Source organism: Amblyomma americanum, chromosome 2 (assembly GCF_052857255.1).
Source record: "Amblyomma americanum isolate KBUSLIRL-KWMA chromosome 2, ASM5285725v1, whole genome shotgun sequence".
Lineage (NCBI taxonomy): Eukaryota > Metazoa > Arthropoda > Arachnida > Ixodida > Ixodidae > Amblyomma > Amblyomma americanum.
The window spans coordinates 81,423,090-81,444,689 of record NC_135498.1 but is presented as its reverse complement, the minus strand read 5'-3'; the positions used below and the strand labels follow the sequence as shown (position 1 = coordinate 81,444,689).

Sequence of the window (21,600 nt, the reverse complement as noted above, 5' to 3'; positions counted from 1 at the left end):
TTGCGGCACGAGCAGACGATTTTCACGGCTACCGGAAGTGTGCCCGTGACGTCGTGGCTGCCGTGGCTCCAGCGAATGACAGCGTGTGGTGGCCTGGTGACGTCTTGGGTACAGTGACGTCTTTTTTCACGATTTTGGTGCCAAAATCGGTCGCTACGAGCACACCAATCTGCCCTCGAATGTTAAAAAACACGTTTTTTTAATTTATAATAAATTGCCGGCTCAGTTCCGAAGACTTATACTTGGTGTGAATGCTCATTAGCATCATTTCTAAGCATTGAAAACATTTACAAGCGACTTTGAATTCGTTGCATAGTCCCTTTTAGTCGTCATGCCGCACTAGCTCCTCCCGCATTAACCTGGGCTAGTAATTGTCGATCTATTTGAAATACCCCGGGTATTCGATTTTAGTCGGTGGTGGCTTCACCGCACGTTTTCAATTGAAATTGACATTACGGCATTATTCGAGACCGAATGACCTTGGAATGCCAGCACAAGGTTTCTTCTTGCGGTATAGAAGCTTCCTGCTTGACTTGTGTTTTGAATGATATCCGCTACACGGAGCGTTCTATAGGAACATTCATTTCGCTGCAGCTGAACGCTGTGGCCTTAATACTTTTGACCAAGACTGTACATGATTCGCAGGCCCTGTGGTATAGACATACATGCTGGACGTCTTTGCGGATGCGTTATTTGCTCCTGAACCAATCTAAGTGCAGCCACTGCGCGACTGAGTTGTAGTTCATCATGTGTCCCGGACCTCACATGCTGGTCGTGTATCGGCAGTTCTTCCCGGTACCTGGGGCCTGAATGCTGAGAGACCAGCACACTTTTTGTCACGGGCCAGCCGGTTGCATCGCAAGTGTCCTGTCGTGAATTTTGACAACGCCCGCTCTATAGTGTCGAAGCCATCTCTGTGTAGTCGTCGCGCGTGCTTGTTGAGCTCATACAAAGCGCGCTCGAAAGGGCCACAACCATCGCCTGGGTATAGACCTCGGTCTGGTAGCTCCGGCTAACGGCCTACCAAACTTGTTGGTCACAAGCCGACATGCAGAGAGCTGACAACTTCATGAGCTCCTACTTCTTCATTGCTAACCCATTTCACTGCTAAGGCTCGCAGATATGAACGCGACATATTACGACACAAGTGGAATATGCGTGGTGTCCGCAGTTCTAAACAAGCTCCTCGATGCAATTCTCTAGGACGTTCCACCAGAGAGAACAGCAATTCAACATGGTCGCCGTCCTCCAGACGCTGGGGCCACTTCAAGCTTTGTGGCTAATTTATCACCGGGTGATGTCGACAGAGAAGCAACGCGGAACTTTTGAAGCGAAGGCTTCGCTACGAAAAAAAAACGTTTTTTTTTTTAGAGAAAAGAAATGCCGCAGTATCTGTCTCACATATCGGCGGACACCTGAACCGCGTCCTAAGGGAAGGGATAAAGGAGGGAGGAAAAGAAGGGAGGCAGAGGTACCCTAGTAGAGGGCTCCGGAATAACTTTGACCACTTTGGGATCTTTAACGTGCACTGATATCGCACAGCACACGGGCCCCTTAGCGTTTCGCCTCCATCGAAACGCGGTCGGGTTCAAAACCAGGAACTCCGGATCGGTAGTCGGGCGCCCTAATCACTCAGCCACTGCGGCGGGTGTTTACTACGCTACCTCGTAACGATTCCGTGGTGCTTGCGGTTTTGACCTTCAAGTGAGACAGAGGTCAAACCACTTACGGCGCGGTTCGGGTGGCAACCGATATATGTGAGACTATGCCATTACCTTTCCTGAAAACCGGTTCGGGTGTCCACCGATATATATGAGACAGAATATAGTGGGAGGTTATTGAGAACCTCTCCCGCTCCAATATGAGCGACAGTTACTGCGTCATTTTCTTTCTTCAAAACCAATTTTAAAAACCAATCTTGTTCAGGTGTCAGCCGAGATGTGAGACAAATATTGCGTCATCTCCTTTCCCGAAAAAAACAAATTTCCCAATTTTCTTCGAAAGCAAAGGAAAGGCGCATTTTTTTCTACTGGAGCGTGTCCTTGTGGTAGAGCATAAGCCTCGCATTCGGGAGGGACTGGGTTCGATCCCCAGTGCCGCCGGGTACCCACCGGTTTTTGAATGGGTACAAGATTTCACCCGACCTGGTGCTCGGCTCTTCTAGGGTGAGATGCTTGGGAAAAGGGTCTTAGACCAAACCGTTGCCTTTACGGATCAGAGTTGAGTTCCGCCTAAATCCGCCTCGTGCGGTAGAAGCCCATTTGTGGCCCCTTTTTACCGAAGCGATGGCCGCGTGGTAGATCATCCACCTCGCATTCGGGAGGTGCTGGGTTCGATCCCCAGTGCCGCCGCGTGCGCACAGGTTTTTTAATGGTTTCGCGGTTGTTGACAAGTTATAATTTAAAATGCACCAAAAATAAAAGTATCTTAATGGCACAACGCAATTCGATTGCATCAATCAAAAAATGGCCAGGCTTAGCTTGGTTAAGCCAAGAATGCGTTGCATATCTCGATGGAGTTCCGTGCTGCTCCGTTGACTCGATAGGCTATTGACTCGATCGCCATTGAAACTGCCCGTGTAGCAGCGCTCGATCGCCTTTGAGTCGATAGACTATCGGTTCGAGGGCCCTCGAAATGCCCGTGTGACAGGGGTATAAGACTGTCCCGGCGAAGGAGCGCAGCTCTTTTATACATATGCCGTGACGTCAATCATAGCGCAGCGCCCCTAGCGGGAGTCAGGTGGTGGCTGCGGCCGCGCGCGACCGCGCCAGTTGGGGCCCAGCTTTTCCTCCGTGACGTCACGCGACCGCGCAGCGCCCCTAGCGGGAGGAGCGGGAGTCAGGTGGTGGCTGCGGCCGCACGCGACCGCGCGAGTTGGGACTCAGCTTTTCCTCCATGACGCCACGCGCCGGCGCAGCGCCCCTAGCGGGAGGAGCGGGAGTCCGGTGGTGGCTGCGGCCGCGCGAGTTGGGGCCCAGCTTTTCCTCCGGCTGTCGTGACGTCACGTCACGTGGTTGCGCTAAAGGTCAATGGTGGCTGCCCGGCCGCGCCCAAGGGCTGAACTGAGTGATTGCAATATGCAACGCATAAAAGCCGATGGCAAAACCAATGCAATGGCGGACGACACACTGTACTCCCGCCACTGACCCATCTGCCTGCAGCAACAGAACTGCCAACCCAAAGATGCGAACAGTGTATTATGAGATGTCACTTTCCCACGCCAAACAGCGAATGGCGAAATTGAAAATATAACAGGGGGATTAAATTTTTTAGAAGTATTTACAGTTCACATGGAGGATTATACAGATGAGTAAACAGAATCAAAGATGACATGCCATAGAAAAATGAAGATATTATTCACTCCAGCAAATGGCTGACGATGATCCAAGATGGTGGACTGGTTAAGCCCCGTGTCACAGGTGTCACTTGTTGAGCCTGCTGTACACACACCACAGAAACGAAATAAGAAGCAGATCCACTGCAACAAGGTGGCTGGGGACCCAGGAAGGTATGCGAACTGCTGAGACCCTCCGCCGCAGGTATCACTTATCCTGCCTGCTACGTGCACTGGGTTCACTTCCGCGTCCACCAGCAGGTTCTGGTTTCCCTGAAGTACGGATTGCTGCAACGTGCTTTTCGACGTGCTGAAGAGCTTTCAATAATCGCAAAGTCTCGTCCACAGATCTGTACAAGTTCACATCATTGACTGTGACCTGACGAACCATGCCCTTGGGGTCAATAATAAAAGATGCCCTCAATGCAATACCAGTATCTTCAAGCAAGACATCGTAGTCCTTTGAGATCTTTTTGGTGAAGTCAGAGAGCAAGGGGATGTTGACCTTCCCAAGGCCTCCAAGATTTCTTGGGGTGTTAGTCCACGCAAGGTGCGTGGAATACGAGTCTGTGGATACTGCCAAAATTTCAGTGTTGAGGTTCCGAAACTCAGCTGCACGCTCACTGTATTCAACGAGCTCACCGGGGCAAGCAAGAGGAAAGTCCTGAGGGTAGAAGAACAGCAGCAGGAATTTCCCGTCGTAGTCACTGAGTTGGATCTCACGGATTTGGCTGTCCACCACAGCAATACCCTTGAAGTCTGGTGCTTGACACTGCACTCGAGGCAAGAAGCCCACTCGAGGCAAGAAGCCCATTCGTGGCACTTGACACAGGGCAGCAGGTGCAAATAACGCTGTGGGCACTGGCACTGGAAAAGTCCTTCTACTCTGTGTCACGACTGAAGCCACGGGAACCGGCAGTGACAGCTCGTCATCCTGCACCTGGAACGATTTGTTTGACTGATCGTTTGACTGCATGTCAATCACCATATCCGGCGGTGACTGGGCCTCAGCTCGATTGCCACAACCCAGCAAGGCCACCCCGTCCTCGAACGCTTTCGCAGTGTTTCGATGACATTTGGTGCTTGCGTGCTTCTTCAGCTCGCTCATGCCAGCTGTCAGATCGATGTTGCACAGCTTGCACTTTGCGCGGTACGGGTCTTCCGGCACGCTAACCAGCCAGTTTTTGAAGCGCTCGTCCTGCAGCCACGAGTCGCGAAACTTCTGCTTGTACCACTTGCTGCTTCCGGATGTGTTTGAGCTCTTCCTTGCTTTGCGCTTGGAGGACCTTGTTCTGACGGTGACCTCGGCAACTTGGTTGCTATGAAGCGGCACAAGAGCCGTCACTTCCTCCTCCATTTGCTATGATTGCTGATGATTTTGACGCACGGCCAGTCGGGTGTTGACGATTTCTCGTTTCATCAAAACTCTCGCGCTCTTTTTCGTGTGACCTGCACCCGCGACACAAAATAGTGCGTTGCGTTGCTTGTGATGAGCGAAAAATAACAAATGCCTTGCCGGCTGGCTTCGTGAATAATACATTTGTCATCAGCGTGACAAAAACGCTCTTATTGCGAGCGATTCGATCGAGATCTGTAATTTTATGTATTTTCCATTTCACGTTTTCGCTGTTTCCGCAACCCTGGCCGCCGGACGCGACTAACTTTTCCCGTTTCCGAAACAACCTAGGCACAGCAGCCCTCTAGTGTCCCTAGCGCACCCGACCTAGCGCTTTTAGTTCCTCGACTTATTGAACCTAGCGCTTGGCAATCACTAGGCCACTGTGTTTATTTCAGTTATGCCAAAAGTATCGTGGTATTGTGCTGTTTAGCAATGGCTCTGTGAGGCGTGCTACTTACATTATCGCCTACGTGTATCCCCGTCGGTTGAGACCTGCGCGGCCTAATGCCAGTCCACAAGCGATATGTGCTAACGTCAAGGTATGCGTAATTGTTCAACACTTCCAATTTCTGTGGATTTCAGTACGGAATTCTCATGTGTCATTTCGTATCACAGGCCCTTGTCCTGCTTCTGCTGCGCGACGTGGCACCTGTCGTGCTTGTGGCAAAGGTGTTGCCGCGGTGTTTTGCATTGACGGACGCCGAGGCAAGTCGTCGCTTGCTTAACCGCAAGTTGACGGCTGCGCGGACGTGAGTACCGATTCATGCTTGTCTTGACTGTGAGTGCAGTCAGCAAGCCTGCCGGGCGCTGGAGCGGTGTGCCGAGGAAGTGAAATATTGGCTCAGCTGTTCTTTAACTGGTACAGTGCAGTTGACAGGATACGCAGTATGCCAGTGCGCCTTCGGTCTAGCGCCAGCATAATATTGACAACCGAGTACTGATTCAAAACTTCCACTTTCTTTGTGTTACGGGGTGGCGTTGTAGCGCTTTAAATAGGTGTGCTGACGACTGTGCAAGGGAGATGCGACGAATATAGTGGTGCCTTTCAAAAATGTTTGTGCATGGGGAAACAAACAGTCGTGGAGAAAAAGTTTAACGCCTGCATGTGACCGTGGATTTGCGAACTGTTTTCATAAAAGTGAAGGCGAGCGGACAGTGACACACACCCCTTTCTATTCTCAGAGCCCAAACTTTCCTGCTTCAATCGACCTGTTTTTCAGAGACCGTCCGCGAATTGACGTGTGTACCCTCGGATACTGCAATGCCGCTATCTTTCAAGACCAATTTCCAGTTGGCTGGCATACTCTCCGAGCCTTTCATAACATGGCGGCTATACGCTTGAAAGCATTCTAATTATTGCTTGCTGCACTGGAAGGGTTGCAGTATACCAGACACACTTGCCAAACTCTTAAGCAGTAATTGCATGAAGTAATGTTCTTTGGTGATGTGTCCTGCGACACCATCGCCTGTCACTCGTCGCCTTGTCGTTCAGCTACATCACAGCATCGGGGAAGTGTAATTATACTAGCTCCCCTTTTTTAAGACTAAGCAGCATGAAATATAACAACAGTATTAATGAAGTCATCTGGTAATAAATTGTATATCTAAGTAATGCTGCGAGTGTTGCAAAAATTTGCAAGAAGTGAGTTTAGTCTCCCACAACCATAATAGTTAATAGATAGCCAAAATGACCTTCCTTGCTCCATTATGCCTACCAAGTTTTCACTTAACTATTTCACTGAGCTATATTATATAGCTAAGATGAGAGCATTGGCAGCTTCTTCGCTGAAACCATGATAAAAAAACTTTCTCCGCAAATCCTGCAGTGTTTGGATAATCTTGTGAGCTGATTTCAGGTGGGCGGCACTTTTATTCTTGTCAGTTTTCATACAACATAAATCATGCCTACTAAAGCCTCAAATGGCTTGAGTGGTAGCGTCTGGCAGACAGCGAACATCGGTAAAACAAAGGAAAATAAAGACGTAATGAAATTGGCAAAAAAAAACAGCAACACAGAGAGGCAAATATAGAGACACAACTTTTACACCATCAAGAGGGATGACAGTAATTTGAACGGATGAAATAAAGGGCAGGAAGCAATGCAGAGACAGACTGGAAAATTTTTTTCAGGGTGTATTTAGTATTCATGCGGAATACACTAGGTGGCAAACTATTGAATCAGGTAGGTACAAAGTATTGACATGTGCGCTTTCCATACCAAGTTGAGGAGCGAGTAACATGCCACTGTTTGTAATGTACTGCACACTCTCCAGTGTTTGGTCAGCTACCTTGTGCAGCTCACAGAATCTAGCTAAGTATCATGGCATGGCAAAACGTAAGCTGTTGTATGCCTGTGTGACCAGAGCCAAACCTAATTTCAGAAAAAACGCTTTGGGCTTGCACTGGGCACGTTTTGGAATGAACAGAAGTGATTGAGTGACCTTCTAGACCACCAAAATCATACCTGTCATTCACACGAATAGCAAAGTCTGTGGCACTGAATGTGACAACTCGTACAAACAGTTTGAGGAGAAAAGACATCCAAATAGCACGGTGTGTGCTCCTCGGAAATTATACACATTGTTAATGTAAACAGCGAAGAGCGAGTTACAAAATATGCGGGGTCAAATGTGCTAGTGACCTAGTTTTTTGTCCTTCGCAATGTCACAGTGGCAGTGACTGATGCAATGGCATACAGAGCAGACTATGTAGCTCAGACCAAAGCAAACAAAAATCTCTTAGGCTAGCAGCAAAGTGGCATTCCAACCACATTGCTTATCAATTTGAAATTGGTAGCTTATAGACTATTTACACTGTCATGTCATGGGGGCTGCCATCTTTGATCACATGGTCGCGCTGCCATTACATGCCTCCCAACTGCTCAGCTCCTGCCTAGTCCCGACAACTGCTGCGTTCAAGGGGTTTCGCTCCGACAGCCAATGTTTCAACTGATATGGTTGTAAAGGAGTGGGAAGATGTCACTGGCATAAGGCCAAAGCTTCAAAGAACACTTTAGAACCATAATTTGATCACTTAAGGCGTGAAAACATGATCGGGCTGCACGTCGTGGAGAGACTCAGCTCTCCGCCTCTTCGAACCAACGAAGGCATCGCTTGAATGCTGCACTTTTCAGCAACACCACAAGCTACCAGGCCACTGCTTTTACTTTTTGAAGAGAAGTGCGAAAACCTTAGTATATTAGACTTGCTACCCGGCATTGCTCAAAGACGAGACCCGCTTCCTCCATCATACAATTTGCCTGCAATCTGCGATTTCACACTAATTTCTGTAAGAAGCACACTCTACAACAGATTATAGAAGAATTTATTGCACTCGAGGAAAAATACAGTGGTTCACGGACTTTTGTACGGATGGCCGAAAAACTTGTGTTTATGTTGGAAGCGCAGCGGTGCAAGGGAACGAGGAAATAGTAAGACTTCCACAGTATGCAATGATTTTTACTGCTGAATGTTATGCCGTCTGTGTAGCTGTAGAAAAAATAATAAACAATAACCTCGCAAACAGTATTATTTACACACCACTCTGAGTGTACTTATAGCTCTCCACTTTAAAAATGTAATCTCTCCGCTTCTTAGCGACATCATACACAACATAAAATAGCCACAGCTCAAGGACAAAACAAAACTGTGCTGGATGCCGAGCCATGTCGTGATTAAAGGCAACGAGAGAGCAGACGTCTGCGCTGCTCAAGCTCGTGGCAAGCAAATAAACGTACATATCCCCGTTAAAGATTGCATGAAGATAGTACACCGTAAAATAATAATAAAGAAAAGGCAGTTGGCTTGGAACAATGAAGCAAATAACAAACTTCACTTTGTAATGCCAGTTTTAGGTGAATGGAAGTCTTGCGCCCACCAGAAACGTTTCGAGGAAGTGACTATCTGCCGTCTTCGTATAGGACGCACACATCTCACATATAACTTCCTACTGACAAACGAAGACAAACCTGTTTTCAGAAAATGCGGAGGTGAGTTTACAGCAAACCACATTTTATTTTCATGCACAAAACTTGAATCACTGGGAAAAAAATATTTCACCCCATTTTATAAAGAACACGTTCCTTTTCATCAAGCCTTGATTTTAGGTGAAGATACACCGGTCGATATGCCACATGTTTTTGGCTTTTTCAGGGAAACAGATATGCTTCATAAACTCTAAATGTTGGCGCTATACTTCGCTACATACATTGAAACTTCAGCCACTTTCTCAATCCTGAGAAGATGGCAGAGGCATTTATCTGAGTTGCTGGGAACCTCCAGAGCCTTGCCCACGTTGCGAAGGTTACACGAAAGGCTTTGCTAACAGACATTTCTAAAATTTTTGTCACTCATCACCATTACGGAGTACGAAACAATTCAGGCCCTTTACACCATCGTTGTTTTACACCTTTTTATAAAATCCGGTACAAAACAATTTTCTATACCCTGAGTTTGGTACATGATAGCCTTGGATAAAGGTAAAAACAGTGCTAAATTTGACACAAACCACACAGAAAGACGGACAGGACGGGTGCTTTCTGTGTGGTTTGTGTCAAGTTTAGCGCTGTTTTTACATTTGTTAGACAATCTTCCACCAACTAGCCCAGCAAGAGGTACTATTGAAAGATAGCCTTAAATGCTTATGCACCATTAAACACAACACAATGCTGATGGCGTTGTTGAATTTTAAAAAATATCTAAAACGACGAGGGTTATTCGCAAGTCAAGCAACCTGCAGCGGACACCAAAGTAGCACGGCGAAATCTGGCAGCACTGCAGCAATGGCGGATCGAGGGAGGGTCGCGCAAAATTTGGCTCTGGGGACCGTAGTGGGGTTCTTGAATTGCGACGTGACCTCCCGATGTTTCGTTGAGGGTGAACGAGTCCTCGGCGCAGGACACATAATCTTAATTGGAGCAAAAAACAAAATTGATAGTGACACAGAGATTGTCGCTCTTTGCATTCAGCCGTCTGGCGTGGGTTCCGACCCGCATGAGATATTGGTGCAAGTGACGGGCATTTTTCAAGAGCCTGCGGTGGTCGAGGGTACCTGTTCCTGCACTGCTGGACTTTCGGCAAAATGCAAGCACGTTGCTGCAGTCCTCATCCACCTGTGCAGGTAAGTAGAACGCTCTTTTTATCTTTACGCCAGCCGGTGTAAAACATCGGTGTGGGAACGCACGACTTACTGCTCGTCTAGTGCCATGTATGTCGAGCTGTCTCGCTGCTATGAAAGAGATTAATGGTTTGAAAAGTTGAGTTCATTAGATTGCGCAAGTTGCACAGTGCGGCACGTGAACTTGCATTCTCTTTCATAAGGCTGTTGGCTGCACGTGCTTGGCTTTTTTGCCAAACTAAATATCAAATAGCCTGTGGTGGTAGGGGTGTACAGAAAATTTTAAACACTTTTGTGCATTGATATAGCGTTTGTTTCCCCTCAGGTTTGTAAGGGTTCAGTAAGCCGTAGGCTGATCTTGGAATTGCCTAGGCACAGTGGAATGTGGTCAGTGGTATCACCGGCAGATCCCGTTGCTGCCAGGCCGCGGCCTGTCGGTTAGACCGACGACGACACTAGCACGACCAAGCGACCGGTTACCTACGTAGTGTGACGGTTTTTCAGGCCGGCGGTCAGTCGCCCGATCTGCTCGGCAGATCGGCGGTTTAGCGAAACCACGCCTGTGAGGAGACGATTCGTTCGTTTCCAGAAATAAGCAAAACGAACACTTCGACCCTTACCAGAGATAAATACAGCAAAACCAGTTGCTGGAAGTTTGCTTACATACATTAGAGCAGCCAAATGTTCAAGTTTTGTTGTACAGATTTTGTACAAATATCTGCCTCATTACCAGCAGCGTGAGCCTGATGTTGCTTTAAGAGCCTGTTTTATGTATTCTGGCTGCTTGAATAATGTGCACTTTAACTGTTGTTTTAACTGTTGTCAAAAATTAGTAAATCCTCTGATTCATTTAAAATATTTCTTTTAGAGTAGGGCTTCGGGCATTGCAGGTGCTGAGCTGCACAGATGTGGAATGTGCATGGGCAACAAAAGAAGGATGTGCAAGAGAAGTATGCACCAAGGCCGCTGTGGAAATTTTGCCACACAAAACTGCCCACTCCTGCATGCCTGCTTCCCAACAACGATCGGGAGAGCATGGCTGCATTACTTTGCAGCAGTGCACTGAACTCTGCATTGGCATTGCACAGGTGAATGCTACATGCATATAGTTTGTTTTAGTGTTGGTGGGTCAGAAGGCTGCCTTTAAGGAGGCGTGAACGCCTTATCTCTTCATGATGTTTTTGAAATTATTTGTGTATGGAGTTTTTGGTTAATTTTTTAGCTTTTTTAAGTGTGGCTCCTTCTGTGCATTATGCATTCCTTTGCTGAGTCTCTACCGAGGTTTCAATGTCTGTTTCATTTGCTTTTGCAGCTTTACACAACAGTTGCGGTTTTTGATAAGCCAACATATAAATTGAGGGTAAGTCAACAGCAGTACTCAACTGCCATAATATAATGATGCTTGGCAGTGAAATAAATGATTTGGGCAGCCCATAGGGCAGAGTAGGTTTGTTTCCTCTGAGACAAATGTCATCATCCGTAGGCTGCAGCTGCCAAGTTTCGAGAAAGTTGCACAGCCTTCCTTTGCAGTTGTACTTACTACTTTGGTTAGGTAAATGCTAACATTCCACTCAATGTAAAATGCACCACTAAGGTTCTGCACAGATGTTACTGTAAGCAATAAAAGAAATGTACAGGCAGCGTGGTTCAGCATGCTTACAGGTAACAGAATGTGATGACCACAGACAAGTGAGTACACAGATGGCCCTGGGTGTTGCAACTGCTTTGCACTGTATGTTGTAATGCTTATGCACCATGATTAATCATATGGTGTGACCTTGGCATGGTATTCAAGAAAATTATGTGAATTGACTAAAAAAGCAGAAAGATATGTCTGCCTCTACACTAAAGTCTTGTTCATGGTGAGGTGCACTTCATTATTGCCAAGTGTTCAACAATATGGTATTCTTTTGCAGAAATCCCAGGCAGCCAGGACAGCTGAACTCTTCAATGCCTGTTCAAGGAATAAGCAGTGAGTATTGGCAAGATGTAATAAGAAATTCTGGGATAAATATGTAATAAGCTGTCCACATAAAAAGCATAGTAGCAGGAACTTTCATTTCGTGTAATGGTGAGCCCATGCTTACAGCCAGCCTCGTATCATGTATTTTTTTACATGCCATAACTGGACTGAAGAACTTGTTCAGTGAAGTCTGTGTAGCATAGCTTCTGTTTTCATAACGGAACACGTAAGAGCACTACGATGCTATAACTGTCATCATGAGGCCATTATGGCCTGCTGATTTCAGAAGAAATGTGGCTGAATATTTCTGTTCTTGCAGTGAGGCAAAAGTGCTGCAATAGTCTGCATATTTATATAAGCATGGTAACATGTTTGCCACTGTTCAGTTTCTCAGCACAGTGCTTTCAGTGGAACATTTTTTGGTGTAGTGTGTTTGTGTAGCATCGTTTGTATCATTCATAATTAGTGCGTTTTTTGTCTTCCTTGGAGCTTTTAGATGGCAAAACGGATGTCATAGCTCTTGGAACTATTTTAGATTTGTTGTCTTGTGGCTCAGAAGCATTTTAGGAAAAACGCTTTGCTTTGTGACATTATGAAAAGCTGAATATGCTTCTTGAAAAAGGGCAAAAGACATGGACGCAGACAGAAGGGACACATACAGCTGACTCTGCTTTTGCAGGTACTGGAATATGCTTTTGAATCTGCACTGAATATGATTTTCGCAGGTACTGCACGCAGAAAAACAGATAGGAAAAAGCCTGGCAAGCGTTAAAATAATTTCATGTTACTCCACTCGCTTCGTACAGATCTACTAAATGTACACCTTTCAAGTAAATCATTTAGAGCTTCCTCAAGGTGAAGAAAAACTTATTCATTCTGGTGCGCAACATGAAGGAAGGGAATGTTTAGAGGGTACTGTAGGTATATATACAATTTTTTAGGCAAAAGGTAGTTATTGAATAATTGGTACCAGGGGAACACCAGGCAAAGTAAGTTGAGTGCAGAGGTGTATGTTGAGAAAACGAAAGCAAGATGGTTCATAAGTGCCCGTGCTCTTTATTGTCTGATATAGATCAATGGCTGATTAAGCGGCTAAACAAAGTAATTCCTTGCATCGTCATGTGCTGATTGCAGTGGCTTGACAAGAAGTGATTAATTGCACTGTTGTAGGAAGTAGCTGGCTATTTTTGAGGCAAAGGTGTTTAAAAGAAAGTGAGTGTTCATTCACTAGTACCGCTGCTGTTTTTTGATGTTCAAGAACAGCTGTTTTAATGTTGCTATGTGCTTATTTGTGCAGAAAAAAGACCCACTGCCATTCCTGCCCTCCGCCACTTCTGGGGCTGCTCAAAGAAGAGGCAAAGGACCTGGAGAGCAAGACTCCAGAAGGCGTGTTGGAGTACATATGTGACATGTATGGCCCAGAGACTGTCCGGAAAGAGATTGAGCGTTTAACACGCGGTCATCAGTCTGCACCAGCATGGCACAAATATAGGAAGGGCCTTGTAACTGCAAGCATTGCACACGCTTGCATGACCCGTGCCAAAATTTATCTTCGCGCAAAGGCCACACCAAATATTGCTCCATTTCCGAGCCTCATTCTCAGAACATCTCATGTAAGCACCCCTGCCATGCGAGCTGGTAGTGCCAAGGAAGATGCTGCACGCAACACATATGTGCAGTGGCAGGAAGCCCAGGGCCATAAAGTCGAGTTGCAGCAGACTGGCCTGATTTTGCGCTGTGATCTGCCATTTATTGGCTGCTCGCCCGATGGCAGGGTAACCTTTCCCTGCCAGTGCTGCGAGGGCAAGGAGGTCCTTAAGTGCCTGTAAAGCTGCAAAATTCTTTTAGCAGTAGTGAAATACTGAGGCCAAAGTTAGAATATATGACTCAGCTAAATGTGCAGATGGTTATCTGTAGTGTTAAGGAAACACACGTTTTTGTTTTTGTGTAACCTGCAATTTACATGTGTAGATGTGATTTATGAAGAAGAAATCTGAACGTTCAAAGACTCGGTTGTTGACATCTACAAGGCATGTGTAGTGTCCGAGCTTTTGCAGAAAGTAGGACAGTAAATTATTTTCATTTGTTTAGTCCCTTGTGTCTTTGCTGCTAAGTTCCAGATGTTCTATCATACAGCCTAAAGCGGCCATAAAGCATGATAAAAAGAGAGCAAGGAGAAAAAACTAAATTGTGGGGTGTAACATTCTGAAGCAACCTGTGGGCTATGAGGGACTCCATACTGGAGGGCTCCAGTTTAATTTCCACCAGCTGGGGTTATTTAATGTGCACAGGGAGACAGTAAAACTTATTTGTTGGTCAATGTTGAGCAGCGTGCTGGGGAGGGCCACCTATTCCAGGAGCCCTATGGCGTCTGAAACTGCTGTTGACCAGCCGATCAGGTTAAGCTGGTCAGCCAAGTTGTAGCTGGCCAGGGCGGCTTCGCACTACTCCAGGGAAGGGTTAGCAATTGGGGCACCACGAGATCATGCCAACATATTGCACCATGAGTGCTCCTTTTGCGTTAAGCCTCCATCGAAATGCAGGCATTGCATCTATGAAGTTGCAAATACATATCACTGATGAGGCGTAGATAAACCTGCTCTTTGCCCTCACGAGAAAGTGCACATCCTTGTTGCATAGGCGAATTTCCAGCATGCTTAGCCATTTCCCTTGCTCCTCTGTTATCATACCAGTTAGTGGCCCCTTTAATGCTTAGGACATAATGGCAGGCGCTCAGTCTGTGGTATGAAAACTGTAAACATTACTTCTTGCTTCTCACAGAGTACCTTTCTGCGCAGCTGTTGAAATTACGGGACTGGGAGCATTTTTGACTGTATTCCATCTGAAATAAAGCCCAAGAATGCCTCTATCTTTTTGCAGAGCTAGGCAGCCGTGCTCGAGTTACGACTAACTGCTTCTAGTTGCTTAATGGGAATATGCCCGAAGTATGTGTATGCACTGTTCTGGCTTTTGGAATTGTTAATGCTTGACGGTCACACCTAACACGTCATCACTCGAAGTGCCTTGCAATGATCCTCATCTTTCAACACGCCTTTATTGAAAAGCCGGCTTAAAATCTGTTTGGATATGGTTTGGTAATGGATGCAAAACATGTCAGATTTATACCCTATATGCACTCAGGGAAGAGAGTCGAACAGCCAAAGGATAAGTTACAGTACAGCTCGGAGAGCACACGAAATAGAGGTACAAAACAATTGTGTGCATGCAACCACAGCAGTGGCCAGTGGTTTGAGCACCTGCTTCATGCGCAGAATGTGCAGGGTTCACTGTCCAATGCTACCAAACAGTGACCACTGGGTATAAGCTTTTGTTTGAATTGCTCAGAAGAATGGGTTTCTTTCCCCACCTCCAGCAGACCACACTTCAGCCATGGTGTTCCTTGCACCATAAATAGTCAGTTTGTCAGTTGTATGCAAGCACATTTATTCAACAAGAGCAATTTTTTCTTCTGTAGAGTTAGTTCTTGGCTAGCTGGTATTCTTGATTCAAGCTCGTAGTTTTTCAGCGCAACGGCATGCAGTCAAAGAAAAGAAGGATAAGAAGAAGGACGAACACAACGCTGTGTTCGTCCTTTTTTTCTTTGACTGTGTGCTGTTGCGCTGAAAAACTATGAGCTTGAAGCAATTTTTCCATTTTGTTACAATTAGCATTCACATACAACAAAAATTTACACGCAGTTGCAGTATCTCGCAGGAAACGATGTGCAGCAATAATTGGGGATGAACGGTTCGTTATGCCGGCAATGATCATGAGGATGTCGTCCAATTGCCCAACCATGTTCCACAGCACTTTTGTTGCCAGGGTCTTAAATGTTTTCATCCGTTGGATTGCACGTTCGACATGCACCCTGGCCGAAGCAATTGTCTGGGTTCGAAGACCTTCCCCCTTAGACAGCTGCTTCTTTTGTTTCTTGAACGGAGGCCGGATAAGGTCAGTGAGATAGTGTGCACAAATTTCGTCGATTAAAAACGCACGATCAGTCATTATTGCATCTGATATTGGCTCAAGTGGATCAATCAGGCCACTTTGTTCGAATATGGCCTTGTCGGATGCACGTCCCCCATAGCCTTTGCTTATATAAACAGTCATGCCAGCTGAAGTGACAGCTACCATATACTTAGCTGTAAATCCCCTCTTGTAGTGTGAATACACTCTCAGTGCACACGGCAAACAGTTGGGCTGCCCCAAAGCTATCTCGGTGCAGTCGACAATAACTCTTACATTACTGAACTGCTTGAACTGCTTTGGCAAGTGTTCAACAATTTCCTCTTTTGAGGGGAGCATGACAACAGATTTTGTAACTTCAAACAACACCTGCACTGTTTCTGCACTGATGCTGCTGCATGTTGTTATTGTGGAGTCAAACGAATGTCTGAGGAAGGCGGTTGATATATTATGTTTTAACTTCATCAACGTTAAAACAATCCTCTCTCTTGCCGACATGTGCTCTCGACTAGACAGTGGGCGTAACTTTTTGTAGCACTCGACGAGTGCGTTCAGAACTGCTCCTGACGGCAGCCCTGTGAATGTAGTTACATTTTTGTCACTTATCATGTCTGCAAACCTTTTTGGAAATCCTCCAGATTTCACTTGCACTGCTTTGTTTTCTGTACAGCGCTTAAGTGATCCTAATTCCGGGAGAATGCCTGCTATATCTCTTTCTTGCTCCAAGTGCTTGGTCAGAAATTGTGGCGCTTGAACTGTAGTTGTGCACGAAGAATCCTATTGGAAAAAGAAGTGTCAATCACATCGCTTAGTAAAGCAAGTTTTGCTTTACACGACACATTTACACATTGGAAATCAAGACAATTGTAGCGTTCATGCTAATGCATGTACTTATTGTATCAATAAAAAATGTGTGGAGTGAACTGCGAACCCACTGTATTCTCTGCGTCTTCGCTGCTCAGAACCATTGGGAAACTGTGCTCTATTTCTGTGTCCTCGTTGCACAGAACCATGGGGGAACTGGAGCCCCAGGTCAGACTAGAGTCCTGGAAGAAAAGTTCGGTCTTAAGATAAAGTGATTTGCTTCACAAGTAAAACAGTATGAATGGCAAGTTGCCCATGCCAATAAGATTGAGGTGCAGTGCATTTGGCAAGTATTCTCAGATAGTGAATGGCAGTTTACCAGTTTCTCTTGCTGTATGTTGCTAGTACTTGCTATGGGGGCAGAAACACTGAGGCTATTGAAAGAGGTTGAGCTTAACGCAACAAGGTATGGGAAGCAATATGATAAATGTAGTGTTCTGAGACTGGATGAGAGCAGAGTGGGTCAGGGAATAAACACGCGTTAATGATATTCTAGTCAAAAGCAAGAAGCACTGGCAGGGCATGTAATGCAAAGGTGAGGTCTGATGGTCGTTAAGGAGGGCAACTGACTGGTTTCCAAGAGAAGACAAGCACAGCAGGGGGCAGCAGAAAGTCTGGTGGGTGGACGAGATTATGAAGTCTGCAGGTGTAAGACAGCTGCAGCTGACACAAGACAGGGTTAACTGGAGAAATATGTGAGAGGCCTTTGTCCTGCAGTGGGCGTCGTTAGGGTGATGATGAATGATGGTAAATACCGTGCTGGTGCTAGCCGATTTGCCAGAACAAAACTCTGCTTTCTCGGGTGACGGTGAACAGGGCTGTGTGACTTGTTCAACCTGGAACATTTGCAGTAATGAAAAGAATCATCGTGCAGTGCAACTGTTTGCTTGGAACAGTACTCCACACAAACATATGGTACCTGGGCAGAGCATCGGGCACGTCGTGCAAGCCTAGCCGACGACAACTCCTTGATGCGGGCAGCCTTGTTTTCGTCGTGTGTTGATAGTTTTGGAAGATTCTCTGTTGGTATAGCTGTTTTCTTCAGGCGTTTTCGTTGGCACTTGAGCTCTGAGAAATAAAACAATCACTTTTATGTCTTGTGGCTTTTCTCTAGTGGGAAAAAATGGTGATTGGAGATGATGGCCATCGACCATGGAAACAACAAATTTTCAATCACGTTTAAGAGACTAACTCAAAACAATACAGATGGCTACCCCCAACCATGTGGTAGAAACTATTCGGAGCCCTCCCCTGTGATGTCCCTCGTAGCTCATGTGCACCTTTTTAAACACCACATACCATAACACATTGCCCCCAACCTAGGTGTCGGAGTCAGTATACTGCTGAAGTAAAATTTGTTCAATACAAATGAAGACAGCAAATAGTAAACAGAGTTTGGCGCAGCCATTTGTGCTTGCTATATATTTGAAGTATACAGTAATGAGCAAGCTTTTCTGGAAGGCTCGAGCAGTGTACTGTGTAGTAAATGAAGTGAGCTTTAATGCAACTGCTTTGCTAGGGCCAAGGTACTTGTGCCTGCACAGTTTATACTTCCTGAATTTTTCGCATGCGGCAACTCAAATGCAACGAGGACAGAACTAACGAATTCATTGGGGCATTTACCAGGCTGCCTTGGAATTGTGAAGTTTTTGAGCTCAGTTAAGGAGCTCCTCCCTTACTGGGATTTATATGACGATCGAACTTTGATCAGAGGTCGGCTCACTTGAGCAGAGCACTCGTGCGGCATGTTTCAGAGCAAATTAAGCTAAAACTAAGAGCTGCTTCGCTAGGGGCAACCCACCGTGTGGGCTCAGTGCCTTGGCGTTCAACTACTGATCCCAAAGCAGCATGGTCAAATCCCGACCGCGGCGGCCGTATTTTGATGTGAGGCGAAATGCAAAAACACCCATGTGCTGTAACATGTGGGTGCGCGTTGAAGAACTGCGTTAAAGAGTGGTATAAATTAATTTGGAGCCTTCTCTTACAGCCCATGTGTCGCTTAGGGATGTTAAACCCGACATAGCGCTAAGGGCAAGGCACTTTTGCGCCTGTGCGGTTCGCTTATCGGCTGCGCTTGAGAGCAAGGTATGTGCTTTGGAATTTGACCTCATTTACTTCGCACAGCAGCGCTTGAGCGCTCTAAACAAATCTGGTCACATCTGTACGCACAGAATGACCCGCACGTTTGGACAACGGCCGGCATTGGTATAATAATCTAGTACACCATAGCAATGGGGCAGTGCGCGCTGTCTTCGCCGAGAATTTTGTGAAGAAAACGCCTCTTCAGCTCCGTGTTCTTCGCTGCTGGCCCGAACATCTACAAACGGATACATGCGACTTGAGGCGGTGTTACTCAATTGTCGCCCCGGCGAACACATTACACAATCTAAAGGATCCCAGAGTCACCAAAAGCGGCACAATTGCAGTCATTCTCAGTCAGCACCTCCCGTGTCTGCACGCACGTATCGAACTCGCAAACTTTAGTATTCTAACAGTATTTCACTACTCACCCGGGAAAAAGAAGTCGTGCTGAGTAAAGTGGCGGGAGCATACAACCATCGTTGATGATACCTCCTTCCCGATACGGAGCCTTGTTATCCACATTGCTCTGCGTCGCAGATCGTCCTCGCACGAGAAGAACTTATGGAAAGAGATTGAACCATCTTTCCACCTTGCCGACACGCACTGGGGAACACAGCAATGCTGCTTAGATTTTTGTTTCTTCGCCGCTGGCTGCTCTATTGTGCTTCCCTGCATTGTGCAAGCGGCCGCCATCTGCTTCGCACCCTCACTCGGTTGTTTCGAGTGCCTGCCGCTAGGCGTCGCATGGAATGCTGGACTTGCGAATTGCGGCAACGAAGCTAGGTCGTCGTATTGTGCACATGCGTGCAGACACTGCTCTAAAACATTCACATGCACATCGCACACATTTGTTTACAACCTGTTAACGATGCCTCGGAAGTCTACAATATTTTCTACTGGTTTGTTAAAAAAAAGGAGACAAAAATGTTAATTACCATGGCAACAGTACCATGCATCAAGCAGCCTTCTCAAGCTGGCGTGCATTCGTTTTGAAGGATTCCCCGATTGTAATTACGTGCACATGCAACGCCTTCATGCTACACGAAGTTAACAATTTTGTCAGCCTCACACATAAATTTGTGGTGCACTTCACGCCGAATATCTGGACATGTGGTCGAAGTCTCGCTGGTAATTAGTAACCAGCTTCACTGTGAGCGCTGGCCTGAGAGGCCAGTTTTAGTGACTCGCACATGGGCTACGAGGAAGATACCACCACCCAGCACAGCTTTATTCCGAACATGGTCCATGAAAACTGCGCTTCTTGGAGCGAAGTTCGACAGTAGCACAAAACTTGTAATACACAGACTGAAGGCATGCGTTGTCCGCTCGCATGGCTGTGAACTGCACATTCTGTACTAGCGGTACGTTGTAGTGTAAGTTGTCCTTCTTTTCTGTTCCTGATTCAGCCCCGGGCACTTCTGCTATTAATGGCCGCACGCCTAAACTTACGAGCAGTAGGGTCTCGCTACACACGCAGACGCAACTGGCAGGAACTGAAAGGACACCGTCTCGGTTTCCGCATGAACGGCTTGTTGATGCGGATCACTTGCACTCGCAGACTTTCCAAGATAGAAGCCTTTCTTTCTAGATGGGCTGTCTAGTGCTGGTTCACATGTTTGTTCTGTTCGCCCGTTTGGAAAGGGTGCATGGCGAACAGGCCCGAGCAGGGGCAGTTCTTGAGCAGCTTGGTTCCGAGAAGCTCGCAAACGATCTCATCCCACATTCTTAACTCTGTCGCAGTTCCTGCAATTCACAACTCAGCATGCATTTCCTCTGCCTTTGCACATCTTGGTAGAAAAAGCACGTTCAGCAGCCAGCCACGATAGTTGCACTGCTGTGCCGCTGTATACACGCCGGTGATTTACGAGGCCCATAATGGCGGTGTGTTCTGAGCGCACCTGTAGCGTCATCTGGGCCCAAAAGGAAGAACTATGCACTGTAAACGGTCTATACTATAGGCGGCTGCTGGCTCAAACTGAAGTGGGTTGGACCCTTAAGTGGTGGTTGTCGAGGTTTGTGACAACGGTGCATTCTTCTTCGTCCATGTCATTCCTTGTGTAGTCGTACTCTGTGTCATCTTTGAAATAAAATAAATTTTCTGTTTTGCAAATACAAATTTTAAGCATTAGTTTTATCACAGTGTCTGTTCACATGCCTACAGTAGGCACACAATTTCTGACAAGAAATTTAAATTTTATTTTTAAATTAAATTTAAAATTAAATTTCATTTTTGGAAAAGAAAAGTCTTGGTTTGCAGCATGGTCCTAGAAGTACAGCAAAACAAACTGTACAGATAAATGAAACAGTTTAGGAGAATACTGCTCCACAAGCTGATGAGTAACTAGGCAGAAAAAATTTAATGGAGAATGCCAACTGTTCGAGTGCTTTCCCTATATGCAGACGCACTACGGTTTGGGAAACAATTTTCCTAGAATACTTGGTGCATTTCAGGAATGAAACATAAGGACAGCATAGAAAAGGAGGCATACAAGTGGATACAATGGTTTGCAAAAATAACTTTTTTGATAGGCTTTTATTGGCCGATTTTTCTGATTTAAAAGCCTTGTCCTGCCTTAACATCCCTTATTGCGTAGAAGGTGTGGTGTGTCGTAAACCTCTCTCTCGCAGCAAGTAGTGTGTTAGGCAGACTGGGCGGCGTTGTAATGCAGGACCCGCGTGGCATGCTAGCAGGATGAAAACTGGCTGTGTAGGTCTTGGTTGCACATTGTAGCTCCAGTGGGTTCATACCTTGGTTCACAGGCTCATTCTGAAAAACATAAGCAGGAAACTATAGAAGCTGAGAAGACTTCAGTAGGAGGCGATAAAGGTATCAGTATATGCCAGCGTCTTGCCAAAAAGCACTCCTAGCACAGGGGG

At 46.2% G+C, this 21,600-nt stretch overlaps 3 protein-coding genes across 11 annotated transcripts in view; 1 reads left to right on the top strand and 2 right to left on the bottom strand.

Annotated features, from left to right (window-relative positions):
- Positions 1–3,262: 3,262 nt before the first annotated feature.
- On the bottom strand, positions 3,263–4,742 carry LOC144121520 (uncharacterized). The gene has a single exon (XM_077654758.1). The coding sequence runs from the start codon at positions 4,689–4,691 to the stop codon at positions 3,543–3,545; it is 1,149 nt and encodes a 382-aa protein (XP_077510884.1). The 5' UTR covers positions 4,692–4,742; the 3' UTR covers positions 3,263–3,542.
- Positions 4,743–5,012: 270 nt separating this feature from the next.
- LOC144121522 (uncharacterized) overlaps positions 5,013–21,600 on the top strand; it is a 41,835-nt gene continuing 25,247 nt past the window's right edge. For 2 of the 9 annotated variants that reach the window (XR_013312627.1, XM_077654768.1), the window contains exons 1-3: positions 5,013–5,272; positions 5,349–5,482; positions 9,700–9,851. Coding sequence is in view for 8 of the 9 variants with exons in the window: in XM_077654768.1 (XP_077510894.1) it covers positions 9,813–9,851 (39 nt within the window). In the remaining variant the exon portion in view is untranslated. Of the gene's footprint in view, positions 5,273–5,348; positions 5,483–9,699; positions 9,852–10,716; positions 10,937–11,160; positions 11,209–11,764; positions 11,821–13,108; positions 13,902–21,600 lie in introns of those variants that run through there. The other 7 variants (XM_077654759.1, XM_077654762.1, XM_077654761.1 and 4 more) reach the window with 7 other exon arrangements.
- Positions 14,056–17,501, bottom strand: LOC144121519 (uncharacterized). The gene is made up of 3 exons (XM_077654757.1): positions 17,397–17,501; positions 16,713–16,823; positions 14,056–16,554 (listed from the first exon to the last, which is right to left on the bottom strand). The coding sequence occupies exons 1-3, from the start codon at positions 17,484–17,486 to the stop codon at positions 15,334–15,336; spliced, it is 1,422 nt and encodes a 473-aa protein (XP_077510883.1). The 5' UTR covers positions 17,487–17,501; the 3' UTR covers positions 14,056–15,333.